General features: G+C 43.3%; 1 protein-coding gene across 1 annotated transcript in view; it reads right to left on the reverse strand.

Annotated features, from left to right (window-relative positions):
* The window catches only part of thada (THADA armadillo repeat containing), a 114,012-nt gene that overhangs the window by 83,047 nt on the left and 3,815 nt on the right, over positions 1-27,150 (reverse strand). The window contains exons 10-26 of the mRNA XM_040044668.1: positions 25,487-25,710; positions 24,643-25,358; positions 24,310-24,464; positions 24,080-24,235; positions 23,839-23,946; positions 23,634-23,757; positions 22,235-22,380; positions 21,880-22,108; positions 21,663-21,798; positions 21,433-21,569; positions 21,126-21,257; positions 20,667-20,827; positions 9,438-9,547; positions 5,563-5,695; positions 3,386-3,508; positions 3,089-3,211; positions 2,811-2,902 (exon numbers count right to left, since the gene is read on the reverse strand). Of these exons, the coding sequence (XP_039900602.1) occupies positions 2,811-2,902; positions 3,089-3,211; positions 3,386-3,508; positions 5,563-5,695; positions 9,438-9,547; positions 20,667-20,827; positions 21,126-21,257; positions 21,433-21,569; positions 21,663-21,798; positions 21,880-22,108; positions 22,235-22,380; positions 23,634-23,757; positions 23,839-23,946; positions 24,080-24,235; positions 24,310-24,464; positions 24,643-25,358; positions 25,487-25,710 (3,005 nt within the window). The remainder of the gene's footprint in view (positions 1-2,810; positions 2,903-3,088; positions 3,212-3,385; positions 3,509-5,562; positions 5,696-9,437; positions 9,548-20,666; positions 20,828-21,125; positions 21,258-21,432; positions 21,570-21,662; positions 21,799-21,879; positions 22,109-22,234; positions 22,381-23,633; positions 23,758-23,838; positions 23,947-24,079; positions 24,236-24,309; positions 24,465-24,642; positions 25,359-25,486; positions 25,711-27,150) is intronic.

A 27,150-nucleotide genomic window follows, 5' to 3' on the forward strand; every position in this document is an offset into this window, starting at 1 on the left:
AGACTGGACAAGCTGTCACAATACATTTTCTGCTGCCACACTTCACAACCATAAAAATCACGGTAATAACACAGACCAGACTTTGGAAAACACTCAAATTCTCAGAGACACAATTATAAATGAGACGCAGCTTTCTGGTGCTCACACGCACAGCTCCATCCAGTGTGACCCGCGCGTATTATGACTAACATGCTGCAAGAAGAGAAAAATAATCAGAGACCAAGAACACTAAAACACAAACATGTACCTCTTAAAGTCAAATGAAAGATTCAGGGTTCAAAAGCTAATTCTCTTCACCATCACTTATTATTTGTTATTAACTGTAGCACGCTCACACTCCCACAGGCACATAAAAATAACTCCCTGCATTAATAACGAGAATACACAGATAAGGAGGAAGTGACTAACAGAGAGCTATGCAGAGGGCTCGACAACAGACTGAAAACACAAGTAAAAGCAGACAAGATAAAGTGCAGCATTGTTGGCTTGGTTAACGTTCAGCGGGCTTCAGTAAGGCAGACAGTAGAAACACAGCACAGGGAACCAGACTGAGCACGACCCAAAACCCTGGGAAACTTTACCCCAGATTATACACGCAGTAACAAATCTCTTCTGAGCTGAATATAGACGCTGAACATAAGTGTCACACAGGCAGCCAAACAGTACATGCACATTATTACCATGTTTGTTTTAATGTGCTCGGAATATTAGACGGATCACTGTATCAGTTTCACCGGAGGAAAATAAGCTATCAGTCATGTGAGGGATTTATATATTATGGTTACAAGCTGTGCAAGGCCAATCTGCAGGGTTAGGGTAAGGGCAGTGAAGTAACGCTTAACAAGACGCAGAATCTACAGTCGGGCCAACAGCTCTGTGGTTCTGACAGCATGCTAATATTCTTGTGCTGACAGGCTGATTTCATACAATGTTTTTATTCACAAAAACAAAGCACATAAAGAACAAAGTGGGAGCTGGGATGCAGAGAGCCTAGCAGTGCTCCCATCATTAGTGAGTGGTCTTATCAGCTTTCACCCCGTAATTACCACTGAAAAGGTTGAAAACCAACCTTCACACCAGCCAGATATTCTGCAGCCGTACAGCTTTACAGCAATCTTACAGCTTTACAGCAATACATCGAGCTGGCAGCCAGAGGAGTCGAGTCCCCTCGAGACGTGCCTCCTATCAGGCAACCTGTTCAACTGCGTTGCGATCAAAGGTCGTGAGTGTGCAGCACATCCAAGATCTGGGCAACCAGAGAGCTCCTCACGAACTCCTCTTAACACCAAAGTATTCTAGAGGGAGGCCATCTGCGTGACAGTTCAAGCTGTACAGGACAACCTCAGAGGTTTGTGTTACGCAGCACTTATTAGCAGGTATCTGTGCGCGCTGTGAGAGTCAGAGACAAAATGGAAGATCGCAAACCAACTATCCAGTTATGCTGCGCTCGAGTTACAAACAACAGATTATAAAGCATACTTAGAAAGAACACTCGATAAGCACAGGCTATAATTTTTAATTTCAAGGTTTCCAAACACTTGGATGGTGGTTTGACAAGGCTTTGGGAGCCTGTTAGAATTTAAGACTCTTTCTGAAACCTCAGGAACAATCCACAATCTTTCAAACAATCTCTGACAGCAGAGCTGATAACCTTCCAGCTAAAATAACGAACAGATACATTTGTCATTTACACAAGCCAAAACCCATTCTGGGTGACGGTTGTAGATCAGCACATAAATATATCATCGTATCCAACACTCAGCATCTGACAGCTCTTCATCACCTGCGCTGTTGGGACTGCTAGTCTAAACATTACCGTCTTACTGCTTTTAAAGACAAAGTCTTCTTAAACGCCAGGTCTGAAACCAGGATTTCTTTCAGCTCTGCTTAGTTTTATTTATTCTAGAGCAGTTCACAACAAAAAAGGGTTTATAAGTTAGATCCTACAATATTAAAGAAAGAACAGACATGATCAGCACTTGGTGACCGTGGAGAGGAAGAACAGCTGGAACACTCAGAAAAACAAACTCCTGCCAACACTGGCTGGTGCTGAGAGGAAAAATGTGATCGAGCTCTTAAATTTTTAATAATTCAAGTTTCGTAAAACAAGTTTCAGATTTAGTGATTCCATTCTCTCCGTTTTTAATCATCAGCCACTCTGTTCTCTATGTAAGAAACATAAAAGCACCCCGGGGCACAAAAAGTGCCTTTGTTATGTTGTTGACCTCATCTGGGAAGCCTCAATTACTTTTCATATTATATCAGTAACAGTAATTAAGTTGCAGATTACATTTCCAAGCAAGACTTCCCCTATTCTGTGCTTCCCATGTCATTTCCTTGTTGATATTCCAGGAACAGAGGAAAACCTGCATCCTGCAGTCAGGAAGCCTGAGCAGAGTGAAAAAGTGCCCTGCAGCCTGGGTGGTGTTACAACAGCACCCCTTTGTGGTTAAATGGTAACATAACCAGTGTTTAACTGGGCCTTTTTTATTATCTCGGCTTTAAGAACATGCAATGAGTGTTTGATTGTTGCTGTTGTTGTAGTACAAATATGGATTAATTACATTCAATGAACTGCAAATTTTGATTTAGATTTCTCATTTCATGTCTGTTGAATTATGTGATTTTTTTGTTTGTTTGTTTATTTTAAGGCAAATAATGCTCACTATTAAACAAGAGCTACATTTCTTTGCTGGTAAGAGCTTTTTTTAAACTAGTATTTGTGACTTTCTTCACCTTTTACGCACTGATGCACACAGCTTGAAACTTGAACGCGGTAGGTGAGTTCAAGAGAGGCACGAGAAGCAAACCTGTTCTTTTTCGAGTGTTCGTCCTTCCCTTTCTTCACGCCAAAAATCCTTGTGATCAGAGTGCTGAAAAGAAGAGTAGAGGAGTTCCTCACCTGGGAAACAAAACAAATGGAGGTTAAGAGATAGGAATACGAAGAGAGAGAAATTATAAAAGCTAATTATCACCATGGGTTAGTGAGTAACCGCCGATCAAGTATGCACTCCGAACGTTGGTTTGTTGTGATGTTCAGATTACAATAAATCGAGGTAAAAAAAAAAAGCAGGAAGTAAAGACTCACTGCCCAGACAGGAGAGGTGAAGCCCAGCACTGCAGCCTGCATCCCTTCTGAGACGAAAGGAACAATGTTTTCCCCCAGACGAGTGTCCCTGTACAGAGCTCTGAGGATGTTCAGAGCATGGACCTGTGAGCCACAGACAAAATTCAACCTTGAATACAGTGTCAGAAACATTAAGGCGATTATAAAAATGACCCTTTGTGCTTTTACAAATAATTGTGTTCAGGAAATCTCACTTCCTGATCTGTGAGGCTAGATCTGACTAGAATTATGATTAATGAAGCTGCTAGGTGGCGAAACCTGAGGCACGGTGGAGGTGTCAGTGGTCTTGTCAGCAGAAGGCATGGCCAAAGCGATCAGCTCTCTCATGGTCATCTTCAACAGGCTGCAGCTGGACGACTTGGGCTCAGAGGAGAGCAGAGCCTGGGCAAGGGGAGAAAAAAAAACAGATAATGCTACTGTTCCCATCTTTTGTTTGTGAGGGGCAGCCAATCAGACGACTTACAGGGAGCTAAAACTGCTTTATTTCCAACTGAGGATGAAGGGCTACAAAGACCTCGCATGAGATAAATAAGGATTATTTTTGAACTGTGAGGCTTGCAAAGTCATTTTACTTCAAGAATAAAACAACAGACATATCCTATTTTAAAGACCTCGCCCATAATGATTTTCTGTTTTTACAGATGAGCCTTTTCAAGAACCAATCACATGATGACATCAGGTGTGATATCCTGTGGGAGTGCTGGTACACTGCAAATAGCCCCTTTGCAGCTACTGCATCCATCTACTAAATAGTCTATGCTTCACGGTTTTATCGTGGCCCGCTAAACTGAGCCACATTTATATGGTAATAACAAAAAATACATTCATAAAATCCCATAAGTTAGTCTGTTCTGACAGGCTGACTGAACGAGATCATTTGTATGAGCTTGGAGTGGGAGATGGGAATGCGGGAGTGTGTGTGGAGGTGACGGCACTTTGCTGTGTGAGAAAGAAGTCATCTCTGCTGGAGCTGATGCGAGCCAGATGTGTCTGACCTACCTGGCTTATGGTAAAGACTTAGACCTTGAAGGATAAGATGGAGAGGGTGGGGGTGGGGCATATCTGGCTCTTATGAACTCTGAGGTTAGAAGCAGAGGAAGCCAAGAGGAAAAGGAGGGCTAGCCTGGTTCCTATGAACTAGTCAGGACCAGCATGAGCCAGCCTTCCCGGATCTGACTCCATGTCTGTCTAGGAATGTGGTCTGGAGTTCTGCCAAAGTGGCAACTTCTTCTTCTCAGACTTCCTCTGCTTCATTCACCTTCATCTTATCTTCTCAGTCTCTCTTCATCCTCAGTTTTAATCACCCAGCCTACTTGTCAGGCTCTGTCCTGTTAAAGCTCTTCTGTTATGTTACTATTCATCACAGATAATGTTTAGAAAGTCTTAAAAAACAAAAAGAAAAGAAACAGGATCAGGAAGACGTCAGAGCCCTTAAAAGTCAATTTCAGAAAGTCGGTTAAATTAATTTAAGACTAATGTGAAGCATCCCGTTCAATCAAGCTACGAGGCGCACGTGCCTCACACACACGAAAACAAGCGAGTCAGTGACATCACCGACGCGGCTGTCTGACCAAAACCACAAAAGAAGAGTAAGCCGCTTCAAAATGACTGCTGATAACATCCCCTCAGTCACGTCTAGTTTCGATATTAGGAATCAAAGGAAGTGAAGACGCGAGCTGAGACTAAATAAGAGTCAGAGACTAACACAGTGTTAGTAATTTGTGGGACTACTGACGGGAGGGACAACCAGAGAGAGAGTGTGTGTGTGTGTGTGTGTGTGTGTGTGTGTGTGTGTGTGTGTGTGTGTGTGTGTGTGTGTGTGTGTGTGTGTTGTACGTGAGGGAAAAAAAAAAAAAAAGATGGCTAGATTAGGAAACGGAGTGTTCTTCCAGCACGAGTGCTTCACTGGTATGCCAAGAACTGCTTATTGCGCTACTTTTGGGAGTAAACAGGAACAAAAACACACAAGGTTTCTATTGCAAACCCTAATTTTGACCAAATGGTTACTGCTTAGGGTCCTCGTTTCGTCTTCGGGATGACCGCTGCAGTTGGCAGTGACACATTTCTATTTGCAAAATAATAATTTTTTATTTTTTTTTTAAATCTGGAAGTTTTATCAGATGAAGCAAGAGAAGCAATCAGCTGCAACAAAGGGTCACTGTGTCCTGAGAGAGTTATACTCATGAAGAAATTGGTGTGACCACCAACATGACCAACACTCTACCGCACACTCTGCAGCAGCCAAGTCACAGGAATGTGATGTTTACTGACAAGCCTGTGGTTTCTGAAGTGTTGGAAATTTAAACATTAGGCTCTTGCCAACACTTAGAGTCAATAGCAAGTCCAGCAACATATCTGAAACCTTACAAGCATCCTTTGCATCATCTTTTAGCCCATTTGTTCTGTTTATATCTTTAACAATATTGCTTACACACCTGGATGTAGAAAGGTATTCCAGCGCTTCGTCGCGTGGCGCACAGCTTAGATGATGGGTCGCTGGATTTGACCTCTTCCAGAACCTCAGAAAGCCAGCGAGCAGGAAGCTGCTGCAGGGCCTCACTTCCACTCCTTATACACAAACACACACAAAACAATGGCATGGACGTAAGCAACAAAGACTGAAATCTTTTAAGTTTCCCTGTGCACTGTAGTCCACACATGAGTAAAGTCATACTCATCATTTTCCATATACACAAAACCAAAACAGGCCACTCTCATCAAACCTGGATACATGTTCGCATGTTAAAAACCCCGCTGACAATCAGACAGACCCCACAGTAGGTTTTGGGGTTTTTGTTTCAAACTGATCATCTATGAAGCAGCTCTGGTGGACACACACTGATCTGTTACTTCTGTAACAAACAGCTGTTTGACAAAAGCCAAATAAGCAGAGAGGGCAAATTAAAACAATGACATTTGTGGGAAAGAGTAAAGATGTAGTACTGATGCATAATCCAGCCTCACAGTGAGGGCACAAACATCATCATGCAGTGAATGCGTACTGAAATCCAGTTTTCTCTTTCAGAGTACTTGTATCCAGATGTTCCTTCCCAGTATACTGCTGGTATTAAAGTACTCAATATAAAAAAATATGTATAAAAACAGCCACATGTTGAACAGAGCAGTACACAGCACTTGTTGCAAATAAGAGTGAACACAGACACTGAAACAGTTTGCTAAAATAACCGGCTAGCTGAGCCAGCAAGCTAACAGATACTTTCTTTTTAAAAGCAAGTAGCTGCAAATAATCAATAAACAGTTAAAGTAAAAGGTTTTGAATAAATGTTAAAATATATAACTCAAAATATACACTGGTGAAAAGTTGGCTAAATTATTGACAAAGTAAAAAAGCAATGAATAAATGTTCAAATAGTGTCTCAAAAAATGTTAATGGTGAAAACAGCTCACAAGTGTTAGCGTAAGTGGCTTTGTCAGTAATAGATAAATAGCTAAAATGCAAAATAAAATTGGTGCAATAAAATTGTATAAGTGAGAAATACATTCCCAATCAAAAGTTTAAGACAACGTGAAAAATGGCAAAAAAAAATCAAAATAAAAAAATCATATAATAAATCACGAGGGACGCTCTCTGCAACATCTGGACAGAGCCAGTCGCCGTTTGACGCCCCTGCACCTCCTGAAGGAAAAAGCACCCCAGACCATTGTGGCGCCGCCTCCACTGTGACGCGTAGACAAATCTCAGGTGCTTGTCGTGTCAGTAACGTTGGAAACCATCAGGACCAATAAGGTTACATTTTTTCTCATCAGAGAAGAAAACTTTCTTCCACCTTTCAATTTCAGTGACAGTGATCCCAAACAAACACACCAACAACCAAAACCAGTTCAGCACTGGCCTCTCCCCTCAACATGTGTGGGACCATCTTTACAGAGAATGGGCCAAATGGCAGCCAACGTCCAAAGAAGAGCTTTGGATGTCCTTCAAAAAGCCTGCAGAACTACTCCTGAAGACTTCTTAAAGAAATGACAAGAAAGTTTGCCTAAGAGAGTTCAGGTATGCCAAATATTGACTTTCAAGCTTGTTATAACTGTACAAATGGTGTTTTTGCCTTATATACTGTATTTCCATGCATCTATATGGCCCTTCAATAAAGGGCTGCAAATATTATTATGAGAGATGGTCTCAAGACTGTCTGAGGAGCTTGGAAAGAAAGCTACTGAAAGACATGACTATTAAGACATGACGTTCGACATGAACTGACATTAACTATATTTGTTTTACCGCAAAATTACGCTGTTATTAGTAGAACAACATTAAGTTTCTCCACTTCTGTTACAAACACAGCTTTTTATGGGACTCGTTTATTTGTGCCTTTTGCACGAACGGTGGTGTTGATTAAGGGGTAAATGAGTTCATCTGACAGCACTGCTGGGGGCACGTCTCAGGACAAAAATGGAAACCACAGCTATAAACAACTGCAGATAGAAATTCACTTGTATAACCAAAGAATTTAGTCAAAAAGAAACAGAAAGGAGAAAGTGAAGATAAACGGAAAGAGTGAATGAAAGAGAAAACTGAGAAGAATGGAGAGAGAGACAAAGAGACAGAGTGAAAGAGTGCAAACACAGTGGAACACACCGAAGCCAGATCCCGAGGCAGAGCATCAAAAGGCTGCGGTTAAGCACCCCGCAATCAACACCCCATAACCCAGCACACGGCCTGCATACCATCCACACATTGCTCTTTCCCTCATGGAAACACACACTCGCATCCACACAAGCCAGCGGCAGGACGCACACACTCCCCGGTACTCCTACACACGACCGCTAAAATGTTACACAACGCACAGAGCGCCTGGTTTCTACACAAGAACAAAACAAGTGAGTTTTGTTTTAACTGCTCAGCACTGGGTGGTTCAAAGTCAACACTGCTGTGACGGTTTTGTGGCTGGTGACCCGCCGCAGGGCTAAAGACGTTTTCCACAACCCACCATTGAGGAAAACTGGGAGGTACATGAAAGTGAGAAATTCTTTCATGTCGTTTAGAATTAAAACAAATATTTTCTTCCTCCTCGGGAGAATAATAGAGAGATTATTTCTAGGAATAGCACAGGTGATGAGGACTTTGGCGTCATATGTCACTCCAGCCAAGTTTAACGCTGGCCCTGGCAGCACACTGGCACTGAGGCCAAACCAGGCTATCGCTCTTCACTGAGCAATTTAAGCGCAGGAAAACTGTCATTTTCTCTTCTCATACTGCAAAGAAGTGTTTTGCAAAATGCTGGTTTTCAAAGAAAAAGTTTGAAAATGTTATGAGCTATGAGTTTCACTGTAGCTTGCCATCACCAGTGTGTGAATGTGTGGATGATTGTGTATAGTGTAAAGCGCTTTGGGGTCCTTGGACCAAGTGAAGCGCTATACAAATACAGACCATTTACCATTTCTGTTTTTGTCTGAGATCGATTAATCTTTCAGTCTATAAGTTGTAGTTACCATTTCAAGAATTTGCAAGCTGAAGCTGAGATGTTTTTGTTTGATGTAGGACTTCAGGACCTCCTTTATCATATTTTCTGTTTCATAAGGGACCGAATCTTTTCCTGCAGTTTTGTTACGTGCAGAACGTTTCGCTGAAATGAGCAAAGACTTCCCTGACGTTGTCTGGATTGCAGCATACTTTGCTCAAAAACCTATCCATGTCCCTGGTGCCTTTACACGTCTACAGACTACCCACACCGTGTGCACAAATGGGGACATGCAGTTTAGCAGGGTTAGGTTAACTGATGATTCTAAATTGGCTACAGATGTGACAGAGTGGCGACCTGTCCAGGGTCGTGTCCCGCCTCTCACCCTACACCAGCTGGGATAGGCTTGATTAGGTAACCCAAAGAAAATGGACGGATGGACGGGCACTCATACACCCCAAAACATCACAGATGTCTCTCCAAGATTTTCATGCTGTCCATGATTCAATGTGTTTGACCATTAAAGGGTATTTAACAGTCTGACTCCACTTTAAAGGAGCTGCATGTTTCTTTTAATGAGATCGTCAGAGGCTTGCATGTTCGCCCTGTGCCAGCGTGGGTTTTCTGTCACCAGCAGTTCAAGTTCTTTCACACCCATGCCTTTCTGCTGGCCATCCAGAGGGCACCAGATTAGAAATAAATCCAATGATCCAGCCTTGATTTATTTAGAGTGGATTATATCTGAAGAACATTACTGAGTGTGCTTGCCTACTGCTAATTACAAGGCACAGGGACACTCACTGTCGTGATGGAAGCTAATGCCCATGGCCGTCCAACAGTATCACCTTTCAGTCCCTTTATGCTGAATGTGAACACAGACACATACGCACCTGCACAACATGTCTGTGAGGCGTACAAAGCCCACATAAGCCAGTTCGAAGGCGCCACGATGACGGGACTGCAGGAGCTGCTGACGGAAGTACAGGCCTACCCCCTCCACCTGCAACACAGAGAGAGAGAAAGAAAGGAGATCAGCAGCTGAACTGTAAGAGGTGAACTGTGTGGCTGTGTGTGTTCACATAACTTTCCTCCTGCTGCACTCTCCAAATGAAGTCAATTATGCCAGTTTCAAAGGGTCAAAATGACATAAGTCATGCTACATGCACCCAGTGATGCAACCTTAACAAGGCCAGGCCACGAGCTAGTGCAGCAGATCCTGTTTTCTCAACTGGAGGCCTGCAGGGCCAAGATTTGCCTTCATGTTCAACAATCATACAGTAGCAGCGCTTGCTTTTAATCACAGGTCTATATGGAAAAGACCTGGAAGCAGGGTTGTTACACTTTGGTAACCAAAACAACTGTTGTGTCAATGTGGGATGTTGTGACATTATCCAGAATATTCCGACTTGTAGATGTGTTGCTTTCATCTTTGGCTACATGTCTGTCTATGGAAGGCTTTAACAACATACAGCACCAACAGAACCATGGATTTCACAGGAGCAGGTTCTATTCATTATAATACTTGCAATTTGAGCGCTTTTGTATTCATTTTAGTACTTGAAAGGAAAAATGTACTTGTAGGATATTTTGATGTACTTGTAAAAATATGTAACGTCACGTTGATTCAAGTCTGCTTCAAACGCATTCATATTACTCAAAACTGGATGAACAGTCTGAAGATTTGACATCTGAGAGTGGAATTAACTGATGAGTCGGATGTCAAAGCGTAACTTAAAGAGTTGTTGCATATCTGAAAGACACAGAAAACACATTTATTGAAAAGGGAAAAAAAAGCTGGTGGTCAACTTACTGCAAACACATTCACCAAGTGGCTCGCTGTAGTTGGAGGTTCCCACAGTGACGGTGTCATGTTAGTTCTAGTGTGCTACGTTTTATCTTTCATTGAAACAATGAAGCATTTAGATCTGAGTGGATCCACCACAGTGGACTTTGTCTTTGTCAGCGCATGAATCAGCCTTTAAAGTCGAGCAATTATGTCTAAATACATCCAATAAACTCAATACAATTTCAAAACAATTACCCACCCACCACACTCCACCCTTGAAAATGACACAATTCCACTCGTGGCTCATTGAATGGTGGTAAAATGAACCATTTGGATAACCAGCTTGGTCATTTAGCCTCTCAGCTTCCAGCTGAAGGAAAAAAGCAGCATGGTGTACAAAAGATGGTTCTTCGCTACATTACCTAATCCCACTTTAAACTTTCCTCTGCTTGGCAAAGCTTCAACTCTGGCTGCACTCTTGTTTTAGAGACACCACTTAGTTTTCAGCCAGGGAGCACTCTGCTCGTCAAGCGTGAGAGCGGCATGTCAGTAGCGTGACAAGTGTGTTCAAATAAGGATGCTGAGACATCCACATAATGGCCACTGTCAGTAAAACCATCCAGTTAGTAATAGTGTTAGCAGCATTATTCTAACTATACACACACACACACACACACAAGTCAGTGCTGTTCCTGCAGCAGTGTGTAAACTGGCGAGTGTGTTGCAGGTGAGGCGGCAGGGCGAGGCGGACGCAGAGCTCCACGGCCCTGTCATTAAGGCTGTGGTATCACCGCCACCACAGAGGCAGCCAGGCCCCGACTTAGTCAGGGGTGGCATGGAGGGCACAGGGAGGGGTGGCGAGGACCCAAAGCACAAACATAAAAAAGAAATATAAAAAAAAAAAAAAGAAAGAAAGAAAGAAAATACCCCGTGTAAAAAGAGAAAAAAAAACATCCCAACAGCCCCTTAGGGGATGTAGGGTTAGACACAACATCTAAACTAACACAGACTCAGACCCACACATGAACCAGAAATATGCCAGTCACTGTAAACTTCAGCCACGAGCCCTGATGTCACTGAAGGAAGAGAAAATGATGCATGAAGCTGGTCTGTAAGAGGAAAAACAGCAGGAGACTGCGATGAAACAAAAATGCTGCACGTGAATTAAAACTATGTGCAACATGAAAATCATACAATAATAAATGCGGCAAAGATGAAAGGCTTAGACAGCCCGTTTCTGACCACATGACTGGTCAATAAACTCAACTGACCCTGCAGACCTAAAGTGGACTAACTTGGACACCAAAGTATGGACTGTGTAAACCACAGCCTACCAAGCCCAATGACTTATCACACTGGTGGCCAGAGTGGACTCCCAGGACAGGCCTGACCTCACCGGGGTAAAAATGGCAGCGACAGTCACTGTTAAGATGGTCCCTTGCTGCCGGGGCCCAGACCGCTGCGGTGCTGAGCTGGGCCGAGCCGGGCCGCGGCTTCGCCTATTTAAAGCTTCCCTTTCGAAGGTTCCCGTCTGTGTAACTGTTTAAAAAGGGCCGAGCAAGCTTCCTGCGCGGGGCAGGAGGGGGCAAAGGGGGGGTGCACTTTATTTAGATGTCAACTTCCTGTTTGCAGCCTAGCCCGTTTCCCAGAAAAAACTTCCATGTGCGGAGAGAGAAGTTTCCCAAGTCTAATTACATGTATGGCTCGGCCGTGACAGTGACCCAAATAGCTAACTTCTCCCCCGATGGCCCCGGGTTAGACGGCACTCTCACCATGTTTGTTGTTGCTGCTGCCACTGCTCAGTTTCAGTGAATTATTTTTTGTTTTTGTCTTTACTACATGTCTCAGTAAGTCCTCATACCAATCTCCCTCTGGACTCTCTGCTGCTTAAAGGAAGGACTGAAGAGCACGAGCTAATCATTCCTGCAAGACCCCACACATTTAATATAGCACACTATATACTGCACACAATTCTTTATATTAATAACTCCCTACTGCACATCACAATTATTTTTTTTAAATCTCTCATACTTTTCTTCTTTTGAATCTTGTATTTTTCTTTCCATTGCATTTGACACTTTACTAATAACAACGTTCCTTTCACAGGTATTGATACATTTCTATAAAATCTATTATGCTCATTTCCAACTCCATGTTCTTAGACTTTATCTGCTACAACTCTTAATAATAATAATAATAATAATAATAATGGTTTGCATTTGCATAGCGCTTTTCTAGGCACCCAAAGCTCTTCTTCCTTTTAGCCTGCTTTCTTTTGATTGGCTGTCACTTACAATCAGATGGTCTAAACAACAGGTGGGTGGCGCTTTTGCATTCACAACCACAGCTGCGTGCTTGGGATGACCATATTAATGATATCCTGTTTCACTGACCTACAGATCCATAGTTAAAACAAGTCTGAAAGGGAGTGTGAGAGCAGTCTGCAGCTTCTGGCTCACATAAATACTGCCTATAAGGACGTGTGCAGTAAGAAGGTACAGCAGCAGGAGACCACACTGGGTGGTCTCCTGCTGCTGTAGTTCATCTACATTTAGAGGTGACGTGAAGCTCTTTTGTACACCTTGGTTATAAGTCCAATGGGTGATAACTGATTTGCAAAAACAACATGCAAACCATGCTCTCATGCTTTTCAGGGAGAAAGTTCTTCCCATTTGGCAAAGCAGCTAGGAGACTGATGCAGTGATCTGTTTCTTTCTTATTTTATTGTGAAACATGCATTTTCTACCATTTTGTTTGAAAAAGCTGTCGATGTGAAATCAGCCATGCTCCATAGGCTGGAATGTTTGCAGTGATTAATTTTATATAACTGCTTACTGCAAATGATGGAACTAACGTTGTATCTTGTACTAACTCGGCAACCATCCAAACATTTCAGTCTGTGTCCAATCAACAAAATATGATGTTGACATTTTCTGCTCAGCACTAGTTTTGCTTGTATTGACAGAAAATCCATCTGCGCAACAATCAAATGTTGTTTTAATAAAAGAGTTTAAGTTCGCAGCATAATCATTGTGATTTCTACAGTACATATCTGACAAGATTAGGAAAAGCAAAAAGTTGACAATCAGTGGTTTTTATTCCTTGGTACAGTATTTAGTCAGCCACCAATTGTGCAAAGATGAGAGAGGCCTGTAAGTTTCATCATAGCTATACCTCAACTATGAAAGACAAAATGAGAAAAAACAAAATCCAGAAAAATCACATTGTCTGATTTTTAAAGAATTTAATTGCAAGTTATGGTGGAAAATAAGTATTTGGTCACCTACAAACAAGCAAGATTTCTGGCTCTCGCAGACCTGTAACTGCTTCTGTAAGATGCTCCTCTGTCCTCCACTTGTTACCTGCATTAATGGCACCTGTTTGAACTCGTTATCAGTATAAAAGACACCTGTCCACAACCTCAAACAGTCACACTCCACTACGGCCAAGACCAAAGAGCTGTCAAAGGACACCAGAAACAAAATTGTAGACCTGCACCAGGCTGGGAAGACTAAATCTGCAATAGTTAAGCAGCGTGGTGTGAAGAAATCAACTGTGGAAGCAATTAGAAGACATATAAGACCACTGATAATCTCCCTCGATCTGGGGCTCCACGCAAGATCTCACCCCGTGGGGTCAAAATGATCATGAGAACGGTGAGCAAAGATCCCAGAACCACACGGGGGGACCTGGTGAATGACCTGCAGAGAGCTGGGACCAAAGTAACAAAGGTCACCATCAGTAACACACTACAACGGCAGGCGAGACGTGTCCCATGCTTAAGCCAGTACTTGTCCAGGCCTGTCTGAAGTTTGCTAGAGAGGATCGCTGTTGTTAGAATGTATTTAATATTACTTTCTACAGCAGGATCCTTTTCTGACCGGCGCAGGATGATCCAGAAGAGGATTGGGAGAATGCCAGATGAAACCAAAACAATTGGGGTAAAAACTCTACTTCTTGTGTTTGGAGGAGAAATAATGCTGAGTTGCTTTCAAAGAACACAATACCTACTGTGAAGCATGGGGGTGGTTTGCGGCTGTTTTTCTGCAAAGGGACCAAGACGACTGATCTGTGTAGAGGAAAGAATGAATGGAGCCATGTATCGTGAGATTTTGGATGAAAACCTCTTTCCATCAGCAAGGGCATTGAAGATGAAACGTGGCTGGATCTTTCAGCATGACAATGATCCCAAACACACCGCCCAGGTAATGAAGGAGTGGCTTCATAAGAAGCATTTCAAGGTCCTGGAGTGGCCTAGCCAGTCTCCAGATCTCAACCCATTAGGATAAATCTTTGGAGGGAGTTGAAATTCTTTGGGCTGGGCAACACAAACATCACTGTTCTAGAGGAGATCTGCATGGAGGAATGGGCCAAAATACCAGCAACAGTGTGTGAAGACAGAAAACATTTGACTTCTGTCATTGCCAACAAAGTATTGAGATGAACTTTTGTTATTGACCAAATACTTATTTTCCACAATAATTTGCAAAATAATTCTTTAAAAACCAGACAATATGATTTCTCTGGATTTTTTTTCTTCTCATTTTGTCTCTCATAGTTGAGGTATAGCTATGATGAAAATTACAGGCCTCTCATCTTTTTAAGCAGGAGAACTTGCACAACTGGTGGCTGACTAAATACTGTTTTGCCCCACTGTAAGCAAGCTTGTGGGATCTCTTCCTGTCCCTTTGTTAAAGTGTAGTCCATATTCATTCTTTAGGAAGCCCTAAAATGAAACTCAGGACCCCACACCACCTTTGACAGGTAAAGGTGGTTTTAAAGCGTATATTTTTATTCCATTGTGGGAAACTGTGGATGAACTCTTATTTTTAGAACTTAGATTTTCAAATAAAGCATTGCAAAGTAAATATTATGTACAAGAGAGCAAATATATGGAGATGTCAGACAATGCATTCAGTGTGTGTGTGAGACTGCGCGTGCATGCCTCTCTGCCTGTCTAAGGATGTGGGTGTGTTTCCCTCTCAGACGCAGAGCAGGCCAAACACATGGTCTGCCTCCTCTTTGTAACCAGTGCTCTGAGCTCCCAGCTATGCCAAATATGCTGTCAAACTCCAGCTGACCAGCTACTTCGGTGGTCTGTGTCAAACACACACACACACACACCTCTTATTGCAAACTTTCAGGTATTGTAGATTGAATTTTGAATGGATAAGGATGACATTCAAGTCTACACTCAAAAAACAAAACAAAAAAACTGGACTCTTTCATTTACACAAGCATTCAAACCCTTAGATGTTGCTGTTGTCCTGTTTGCTTTCATAACGTGACTGGGGGCCACATGTGACAAGCTCAATTGGTTACACATAGTTTAGAAAAGGGCAAATTGTGTGTATACAAACTCACCAGTTCACACTGCATATTAGGACACCTATGATAAAAAAATAGTCATAAATCAGGGTAAATGTACCAAACTACCAGCGTTTCGGCTAAAGTTGCCTCCCTAACCAAAGCGGTGAATGGTGAATAGGCGATTTTTCAAAAATCAGCTGTAGTGGTTTTTGACTTGGCCTGTTTCTCCTTTTTTGGTCTGATGGTAAATAACATGTTCTTCTATTTCAGCTGTATAAGGCTGATTGGCAAACAGCTTCTAAATTACATTCACCTTTTGGTATTTTGAAATATATCTTAACACTCAAAATATTAAATAATTTGAAATCTGAGATGGGAAAAAAAAATGTGAACTTTACAATGTAAAGACTTTCTGAAGTGACTGTACAGAGCAGCAGGACAGCTTCCTACTTTCTTTACTTCTTGCAAACAAAAAACTGAAAAAAAAATGTTTGTCATCTTGAAAAACTCAAGAAAGTTGGAAAGGTCTCAACCTAAACGCTTAAACATAAAAATAAATTGGAAAGGAATTAAAAGAAATTACAGCATCACTGCCAGCTGCTCTTGTTGCCATGGTTTCACCCACAACAACAGTGCAGAGCTGCTAGCCAGGCCAACAAGGATGTCACACAGGATGCTGGTGAGGACCACAGGAGGTGTCGAGCTCACACACGTTTTTGGAAGGAGTTGTGTTTCGGTCACACAAACACTACACACATGCATGTCATCACTGCGGTAGGGCAGCAAGACTTTGTACGCAGAGACTTCAGCAGATCCAACTTCCCAAACCCTTTCACAATCATCCTACTGTCTGTCAATGTGAACAGATTCACTATCGATGTACGTACACACACACACACACACACACACACACACACACACACACACACACACACACACACACACACACACACAGCATCATGAAGCATATGAATCAGAAAAAAAGTACAAATAGAACCAAAGTGTGAAATCCACAAGCTGCTTCAGAACACACAGTATGCGCCACAGATTGTACGTAATTGTTAGCCAACACTGCTCAAGATGCTGCAGGTTAACCTGCAGTCCAAAACAAAGAAAAACCACCCATTCAGCACATAAAAGCCTCTGATCCTTCCTGCTTTCTCTCTCAGTGTAAATACACTGTCAACAAGCAAACACACACTCATTACCCCCTACAAAGACAAACACAGCCTATGTCTGGTACCGTTGTTATTATGGACGCTCACATGCTGAAACACTCAGACAACTATTCCTGTGTGTTTGTTTGTCTGTGTGTGTGTGTGTGTGTGTTGTTGTTTGCAGTGCTCTGTCTTTTCCTGCTGGTGGTGGAAGTGATTTGGAAAGAATGCAGTGGAAAGGGAGAGGCGTCGTGGCCGTTAAACCAGCGGGATTGGGCCTCAAATGAAAGCGCGGTGCTAACGAGGGCGGATGCTAATTGAAGGGCCTCCTGCTGTGGGGGTCTCTCACACACACACACACACACACACACACACACACACACACACACACACACACACACACAGCATTCCTTTCTACAGAATTCACAATATACACACATAAACTGTATAACCGTACACTGTTTTCCTTTCTTTCTTTTTTTTGCAAAGAACTCATACTGGGATAGCAGAGTGTAAACGGTTCCCTTTCAGTCGATTCACTCGGTACAACACATAAGTATGGGATATAACGCCCTCGCGTGTCCTGGCTGAAGAAACCTTTATTCACGCCTTTAAAGCAGATGACGTGTGATGACACGTGCACGGCCCCGCCTGCCCATATAGCCGCTGTCATCACAGTCATCCCTCAGTTCTTACGCTCTTCACCTCGCTGAGAACACCTCTGCTGAGTTGGGCTAGCTAGCTGCTGCTAGTTAGCTCCGTTGTCTGCTGACTTTAACTTAGTTTAACTGCCCCTGTTTGTGCATTGCCATGGTTACCGGTCCGTTGGCATGCGTTTACATGCGTTGCCATGGTTACCGACCCGTTGCCGTGGTTACCAACCCGTTGCCATGCGTTGCCATGGTTATGACCCGTTGCCGTGGTTACCGGCCCGTTGCCATGCGTTTACATGCATTGCCGTGGTTACCGGCCCGTTGCCATGCGCTGCCATGGTTACCGGCCCGTTGCCATGCGTTTACATGCGTTGCCATGGTTACCGACCCTCTCTCCTGATGGCCACATGCTGCCTGATGCTGCCTATTTTCCCAAGATCATGCCTGCATCTTATAGCTCAATGGAGTTTGAGTGTCTGAGCTTTTGCTCCCCTCCTTTTACATCTGAGGAGCAGAGGATGCAGCATTCTCTTTGTCCAGTGCATGTGCTACACACCTACATTGAGCGCACTCAGACTGTGTGTTTATGTGACCAGCTGTTTGTCTGCTTCGTTAATCCAAATAGAGGTAGAGCTCTGTCCAAACAGAGGCTGTCCCACTGGATTATAGAAGCTATCTCACTGGTGAGAGCTCATTCCACCAGGGGGATGGCAACCTCATGGGCTCTTTTTAAAGGGGTGCCTGTAGCTGATATTTGTATGGCAACTAGTTGGGCATCACCACACACTTTTGTGCGGTTTTATTGGTTGGACATTACAGCCCCTTCGGTGGCTCATGCTGTCATTTCTGCTGGGTCTACCACTCACTAAGGATGTGGTGGTCCGATTCCGGTTCGGTGGCTGCTCTGTGGGGCGTGTATATATGTCCCATACTTATGTGTTGTACCGAGTGAATTGACTGAAAGGGAACGAATAGTTATGTCTATAACTTCTGTTCCCTGAAGGATAGGAACGAGTTACAACACAAGGTGGCCCCACTGAGCAGTTTGGCTCGGTGAAGAGCGGCTATCGAACTGAGGGATGACTGTGATGACAGCGGCTATATGTGCAGGTGGGGCCGTGCACGTGTCATCGCACGTCATCTGCCTTAAAGGCGTGAATAAAGGTTTCTTCAGCCAGGACACACGAGGGTGTGATATCCCATACTTATGTGTTGTACCGCGTTCCTCTCCTTCAGGGAACAGAAGTTATAGACATAACTATTCGCTTTCTAGATCCCGCATGAGACCCCAGTGGAGTCCACATTCAGGTCAGGCGTTTGTCTTTGTAGATTGTATGAAATCAGTAATAACAGAGAGGGCTTCCCTATCCTTGGCAGCACGCTATAGTAACAAAGCTTAGCTGTTACAGCTTGGTTAGGGTTGTTAGTCATCCTATACTTTCATATATATATATATATATATATATATATATCTCTATCTATATCTATCTATATATATCAATCATACGGAATAGGGACAAGGCAGAGCTGAGACGTGACAGCAGTGTTTGAGGACGATGTGACACACATCCACAGACCCTGACATAAAATTTATACACTGGAGGGAGCAGAGCTTATGCTATTTTAAATGTCATTTCTTATACAGGTTAACTACAACAGATAGATTAAGAGGTTTATGCAATTCATACTGACATGTAGGGATGCACTGAGTAATATCAATGCTCGTCTTTCACTACATTCACAGTCTGGATAATTCTGAAAGATCATTGTGACAATAAAAACTGAAGGTTTTGGCAAGATAACTGCCTTGTTTGCATGTAGGTGCTACCCAGCGTTGCAGACCACATCTACATGCTGTAGTCGTGCAGCAGTTTTTTCCCCCTTTCACTTTGGGCCGTTTAACATTTATTCAATTATTCATAAAATCAGCCCCTGACTGTCACCAATAAGTTCTTGTTCTTTGGAACAAGAACTTATACTGATTTGAGTCAGCATCTATGTCTAAAATCCAACATCAAACATGAAACAAAATAATTATAAAACATATGACCTATAATGTTAATTTTTAAGGTAAAAGCTGTGCTTAAAATCTATGTGTGAATGTATGAAATTTTTTAGTTTTTTACTGGCAAGAAATAATATGAAAAGACTGAAGCTCACATGGTTTGTCTTGTTTTCCCAGACATGACTTAATCCTCGTCTTTTTTAGCCGAATTTTTCTTCATGTCCAGGACTACAATTAATCCATGTCTGGGAAACTGGGTGATAGTGTTTGTCTGACTCTTAATACTTTCCCACTTCCACAGCTTGTTTCTGTTATTGCACCCTGGTGCATTGGTTCTAATTGGTAACGATGCAACAGTCTGACTCAATGTTTCACGTAGTTTGGAACAACAATGGAGCATTATGTTAATACGGACGAGTGGGATATGTGGGGCTTTGAATACAAACAGGTCACTGTGGTACTCAGACTCTGTTTTTTTTTTTAAAGGGACAGTCTGATTATTAGAAAAGTATACCAGACTATTACCAGCTTATCTTTTACACACGCTCAGAATAACTCCTGAGCGTTAGTTCGCCTGCTGGTACAAACATATTGCTCGATACTCGATGTAGAAGCTAGCTGTCTAACCTTAGCTTATTTGCTCACCTGTGCTAATTGTGCTGGCAAAATACTATCTGAAGTCTGTTTTTGAATACATGGTCTGAGTTCAAATCAGTGACTAACTCATTCTAAGTTACTGTTAGCTAGTGTTCCTCATTTCCACCGATAGGAACAGACAGACTGATATTAAGGGAACTCACTCAGGAAACATGACATGCTTTTAATTTATGCAAAAAAATTCTACCTGCATCACACAGAAATCACTCCACAGGTTGCAACTGAGAGTCAGGAAGGTCTATTATTACTAACAATGTCTGAATGATTTGTAATATAACTTAAAAACATCTAACATTTGAAAACTGTCACATTTAACTAGCTTAATAATTAATTATAGCTTTGAATGAACAATTACTTGATGTTTTACATCACTGACCCTGGCCCATAACCTGCTAATCAAACTTCTATAAAAAAGTTCAGTCAGAACAATTTTATTTTCATATTTTCAACAACAGTAATATACCTAACGTGCTGAACTACCCTCTGTTGTGTATGAGATAAATGCAGTAGTAGGATGCGAGGGGTGTATGCATTGGTGTCTGGGGTCTCACCTGTTGCTCTGTGATGAGCCCGGTGTGCGTGCACACGTTGTCATTGGTGTAGTGCAGAGGCAGGCTCTGACACAGCTGTCCGAGCAGCATGGCCACTTCCTTCATTGTCCGCCAGCAGCACACCAGCACCATCTGAGCCGTCACCCTATAGCCCTCACCACCTACAGCCAGCACATGCATGCAAGGTTTGGTTGTCTTATTAAGTAATGTGGCAAACTAAACCTCTGTATGCAGTCGAAACAGGAAGTCTCATACTGTGCTCAAATTCAATATTTCTGTTTGACCGTGTTACACATTAACACTATTCAGTTTCCATTATGACTGTGAAGTTGCACTTGTTGCACTTGCAGGGTCCAGACTGTGCATCATGTAAAGTTACCACATGAAACACTTCCCTCACCAGGAGATCACAGGTACTGCACTTAAAGAGCCAAGATACCAGGGAAATGTTTACATTACCTGTGTCAAGTGATGGGGTCTGTGTGTGATCGTCCCCCTGCTGTGTCTCCAGCTCTCTGGCGCTGGTGAAGAAGTCGTTGGTGTCCCTGGGCTGGATCTCCTGCAGGATCTTCTGCAGCCCTGCTGAGGTCTCTGTCCAAAACACAAACAAGGCAAGCTGGAGTTTTTTCATCTAATTTCAGTGTCATTTTTGTGTTATGTATGTAACAGTTTCTCTATTTGTGTTCCAGGGTTCTTGTAATTTCAGCAACTGTTTTCCTGATGAATTCTACAGTGTAGACTTGTAGTTATACTGCACATAGAAGACCTGAGTCATTATCCATGGGGATGAGTCCTTCTGGAGAGGAGCTCTGGACTACAGGGGAGACCACGTCAGACATCCTGTAGCACACAGCAACCAGCTCTGACACCAGGAATCTCCACTGCTCAGTCTGACTCAAACTCCTAAACACACACGCACATATATACATGTAATTATCCCATGATAAGAGATCGTGGCTAATTTGAATATTGTGTAGATGCAATTCTTGTCCTTACTCTGTGTTTAGATGCTGCAGGACAGCAGTGATGCAGTGAGCTCTGCCATAGAGAGGAAAGGAAGCAGCTGCCTGCAACAGAGATGCCTCTGCCCTCGACACCTCAGACTGCAGGCAGCGCAGCAAGAACTGAACCACTGAGGACAGAAAGCAGCACAGTTCAACATACGCTATCTGAACACGAAATTCTGAGGCTGGTCTGCAAACGTGGATCTCACCTGCCAGAGTGTTGAGCTCCAAAATGAGCATATCAGAAGCCTGGGCTGGTATGGAAAGAGGCTGGTAATCGAGGCCTTGCTGCTGGGCGCAGTGCCGCAAAGACTGGCTCAGGTGTGGCTGGGGGAGCAGCAGGTTGAGGAGGTGGGCAGCTGTAACGCTGTCAAAAGGTTTGGTGCTTGTACTAAGGTCCAAAGCAGCCTGAAGAATGGAGCGCATCCTCTCGGGAACCTGGAAACAAACAGACCAGAGATCAATGTCTGCACTAAACAAAAACAAGAATTACAAAAATCTAAGAAAAAAAAGTTTTTTTGTTTTTGAAGTAACAGAAACTTTTATTTAGACGCGTGTCAGAACCTCAAGTCCAACAGCTGATGGTGGGAGCTGCTGTATTAACGACGAGGCGAGCTGTTTGACTTCCAGGAAATTGCTGGCGACACAGAAGAGGACGTTCTGAGCATATGTAGAGGTCACAACTTCACCGAGGGCGAAAACATCAGGCTCTGAGAAAACACAGGAGGGGACAGTCAGGGACAACAGGCAGAGTATGCAGCTGACGCAGCTGGAGCACCAGGCTGGCATCAAAATAAAGAGGCTGGCCAGCAACAGACAAGCTGCTGGTTCAGGCACATACATAAATGCATTGTGCCAAGAATCACTGTTACTGCGTCCTTGAACACAGCTCTGGACTCCAAACTGTTTCAGCATATCAGAGCCCAACACCACCATCTTTCCGTTTTACCACCTGAAACAGTTTATTAAAAGTTGAGTCTCAGATGGCAGTTTAGCCATAAGGAACTTTAAGGGGCCTCATTCTGGTTTTCATTCATTTCTCTCATATTTACACTGTTAGAATGATGAACGCTCATGTTAAACATAGCCCAGGTTTTAATGCTGCATTTCGATGTCGCATTAACTCAGCCAGTTAATGCGAGACAAATCCAGCTGCTCATTAAAGCTTTCTGGTTTGATCAGAAAAGAAAACATTGGTCCATACACCTGAAAGCCCAGAAAACTCATTGTGAATTCTGTCTCGAGTCTTCGGATGTATCCGTGTGTTTCCGCGGGGCCAATGCTGCGCTGAGCGGAAAGCTCCTGAAGCTTTTGAAGTGTCGGAATTTGGAAATTTCAACATCGCTTGAAAAAAAAAAACCTGCCAGCTAACAACATCTCTCTCACCAGCAGGCTAAGTGATTTTTAGCCAATTACAAGTTGAATCTGGTAGTTTGGGTTGTTAGATAAGATACCATCATTAAGAAGCGGCACAACTAATGTGTCTATGTGAGCTAATTTACGATGTGCACCGCTGGCCCGGCCATTTATTTTTTAATGTACCTTTCAGATTAATTCACTGCGTGTCGTGCCATCAATTAGCCCTTCGAGTGCCAGCTGTGGCACGAGTGCCCAGGGTTGCCAACCCCTGTCCTATACGGTCCTCTCAGCTCTAAGCACAGCACTAACTTTCTTTGTGTTTCTGTCTACAAAGGCGCCTCAGTTAGAGGGAGAGGAGTTAAAACAGCTGGTTTCAGATGAACAGAGAAGCTGTACCAAGGCCCAGTTAGAATAATATGGATTATTTTGAACTCTGAATCATGCAAAGCTACACTATTTGGGATCTTGAAATAAGGCCTCAAATCCTGATTAACATGCATGTAATCCTTGGAGTCTAATACAGCATATTTACACATCAGTGAAGTTTTAGTTCAGTGTAGTGAGCAATTTAGTCAAAACGGTGACTAGCGAGCAGCTGATGTACCAGTGCTGAAGCTAAAGAGCTGACCCAGCAGACCCAGCAGATGCAGAGACATGAGGCATTTAGAAAAAGAGGCTCCAGGGAGCAAAACTTCCAGCAGCCTTTCACACAGCCAGCACAGGAACGCCTGCAACAAGACAAATAAATTCATCAGACAAAAATATCAACACTATTGGAAAAAAAACCAAAAACTGAGTGTGTGGTTTACCTTGTACTGACGTAGAGTGTGTTGGTCTGTGTCTCCCTCCTCCTGGTCTCTCTTCTGGCTCAGTCTCTTCTGCAGCAGCTGAGTGCTGTCCTTCACCCTGCAGAGCAGCTGTGTAGCAGAACATTCAAAGTTTCATTAAGTGCCGATTTCAATGTTTTCCTCCACGTAAATCCACAGCCTGCTCTGCTCAGCAAAAACATTTCCAAACATTAAAGACAGCCTCGGGTGTAAGGCTGCTAACCTTCTTTAGCAGGCTGACTGTTTGCTGTCTGATGCCTGGTGACTGGCTGTTGAGGTTGGGCAGGAGGAAGTGGCGGATCAGGTCCATTTCCTGTGAGGTCAGAACCTCTGTGCTGCGGTGGCTCTCACACACCAAGCCCAAAGCATCCATCCTCACCTGAACAGTGAGAGATGAATGCATAAGAACACTTGCAACACTTGCATCTGCTTTGAGGACACAGACAGACTTACCTGATCATGTTTGTGTATCAGAGCTTGTTGGAGCAGGGACAGCGGCACTAGTCCTCCCCACAGACCACCCTCTGTGGACGGTATGACTCCCTGGGCCCTGGCTGCCCGTAGGCACGTCATCAGAGCGCCTAGAGCTCCTCTGCTGCCAGCAGAACCTAATAAGAACAGCAAAATAGCAGAATAACATTATGCCTTATTATTTGGGACTGCAATAGAATATACTCTTTGACTGCATTCATAACAGTTTGTCAAGCTGAGAGACATTAATATGCATTTGAGAAATAAGGGTTGAGTGAAAACAGTTGCAGATGTAAAGGACATGCAAGTCTTTACCTGTGGGTGCCATGTCCTGCAGGGCCTGCACCATGTGTGCCAGACTGGAGGGGCTACAGCGTAGCAGCTTGGGCAGGAAGTAGTCCAGGATGTACGTTGTTTGGTCCAGCCTGGATCGGCACAACACATGCAGCAGAGGAGTTACCCACGTCTGGTGCCAGCGCTCCATCCAAGCCTCCGCCTCTCCCGCTGCTGCACCAGCCTCTCTCGCCAGCTGTGCCTTGTGGCTGACAAACAGCCTTTCCAGTAGGTCGCTGGCATACGGAGCTAAGGTCTGGTCACCCATCAAACCCAGGAGACATGAAGGCAATTGGGGCTGGATGTTAAGCAGATACCCTGCCCCATAGAGCTCCACCAGGCAGCCTAAGGAGCCAAACTTACCCCTCATATGCCACTCAAGCCCTAGTAGGTTATGAGTCAGGTCGGTGATGTACGGATCCTCGGTGGGGTCAGAGACGGACGGGCTGGTGTGCTGATGGATGAGGAGGTGGTTGCGGAACAAGGACCGGGTTTGGTGGCGGACACCATCCAGCGGATGCTCCCAGTGGGAGTAGATGTGCTCCAGCAGGTGTCGCTGTAGGTCAGAGCCTCCACTCAGGGACTGCTGGAGGCTGGGAGGACACAACTGTGTCTGCCCCTGCAGGCAATCCAGGGCAGCCCCACTCCACAGAGTCAGGACCCGAGCCACCACCATGGCTGTACTCGACTCCTTTATACTATTGAAAGGAAAAAAAACAAAAGCAAAACTTAAAATAAAAGTTGTAAACTGCATCCCAGCACATTCCATTTCATCAGAATCTGGAAAAATATTCAGAATAGAAATTGGGTATCAGAGCAGAGCTACCTAACATCTAGATCCAGCAGTGTGTTTGGGACCAGCAGCAGCAGCTGTTCCCACTGTGGTCCTGGTAGGGCAGCCTTCCAGCTCAGCATAGCAAGGGCACCGTGACACAGATACAGAGAGACACCCGGTGGGCGTCCACTGCTGCACAGACCCTCACACCTCTGCTTGAGCCACTGAGGAGCCGAATCCAAATCCTGCACAGAGCTACGCAGCAAACTGCACACCTACACACAGCATTAAAGATGCCCTTTATAGCCAGAATCTATGATTTCATTATTTAATGCAGTTCACAAACATAAATAGACATTTTATTTTACTATAATTGCAATTTAAGTAAGTAAGTAAAGTTTATTTATTAAGTGCTTTACATAGACAGGCAGTCACAAAGCGCTGTAAACAAAGATTAAAATAAACAGAACGTTAAGTAACAAAACAGACAATATACACAATATAAAAGCTTCAATGTAAATAAAATTATTTGAAGAAAAAAAACCTACAAAGCATTGATCAACAGAAAGCTTGTTTAAACAGTAAAGTTTTTAACCGCCTTTTAAAGGATTCCACAGAGTCAACCAAACGGAGCTGTGGTGGTAAACTGTTCCACAGCCTGAAAGGCTCTGTCCCCTCTCATCTTCAAACTCTGTGAGCGGAGACAGCGAGCAGCAGTGTCTTTTGTAAGAAGCTTGGATAAATAATCTGGGGCCTGGCCGTTTAGTGCTCTGTATGTTAAAACAAGAGTTTTAAAACGAATTCTAAAATCAATTGCAGGGCTCTAGACTAACTTTTTGACATGGGCTTTAAAAAGTTAGGCGTACCGGCACAAAAGTTAGGCGCACTCAAATTTTTCAACAGCACCGCTTAACACCGCAGTTTTACATGTGCACTTTCTTTGGGGGGGGAAGTCCATACAGACAATATTCATTTCTAAATTATTAACAAACAAACTTGTGCTTAAAGTGCTTTGTCAATATTGTAGAAAATGTTAAACTTAATCATCATCTCGGCTCCTCTGACGACCTGTTTGCTGTTGCATGCTGCTGAAAGGCAGTGGGAGAGGGGACACTTGGGCAGTGCATTTATCACAGCATATGATGTGTTTCCTGGATACACTGTGCTTTTTCAGTGTTCAAAGATTGATGGCACTGTGTCAGAGCACTGGCTATGAATTTCAGACAGATCAGGCCTTAACTCAACAAAAAAGTTATCAATCGTTCTTTTCATCTTTTCTCATTACCCACAGCTACATCCACTTCTGTCAGGCCTAGGCTGCTCACTAGGGCTGAGTATCATCACTGATTTCTATAATCCATTCGATTCAGGTTCTCAAAGTCCTGATTCGATTCAATTTAGCCTCAGACAGTCAGAAATATTATAATTCTGATCATTTATCAGTACTGATACATGTGAGACTTCATCAGAATTGTGAACATCACAGCAGATGCCTTTGTGTGAAAGTAACTGAGAATAAAACAGAAAAACATGAAGGAGATTTTCCTGGTCTGGCTTTTTATAGCAGATAACCTTAAATATTCTGCAATTTTGCATAATTTTAAGAAGTTTAAATTTCTTCAGTATTGAACAGCAGAAATTAGGCTTTCTTGTCCGAGGTCATTTAAGTGAAAAAAGAAAAAGACAGCGCTGTAAAAAACGGTAGACTGGTGGGT

Source organism: Simochromis diagramma, unplaced genomic scaffold (genome assembly GCF_900408965.1).
Source record: "Simochromis diagramma unplaced genomic scaffold, fSimDia1.1 OVJJ01000486.1, whole genome shotgun sequence".
NCBI lineage: Eukaryota > Metazoa > Chordata > Actinopteri > Cichliformes > Cichlidae > Simochromis > Simochromis diagramma.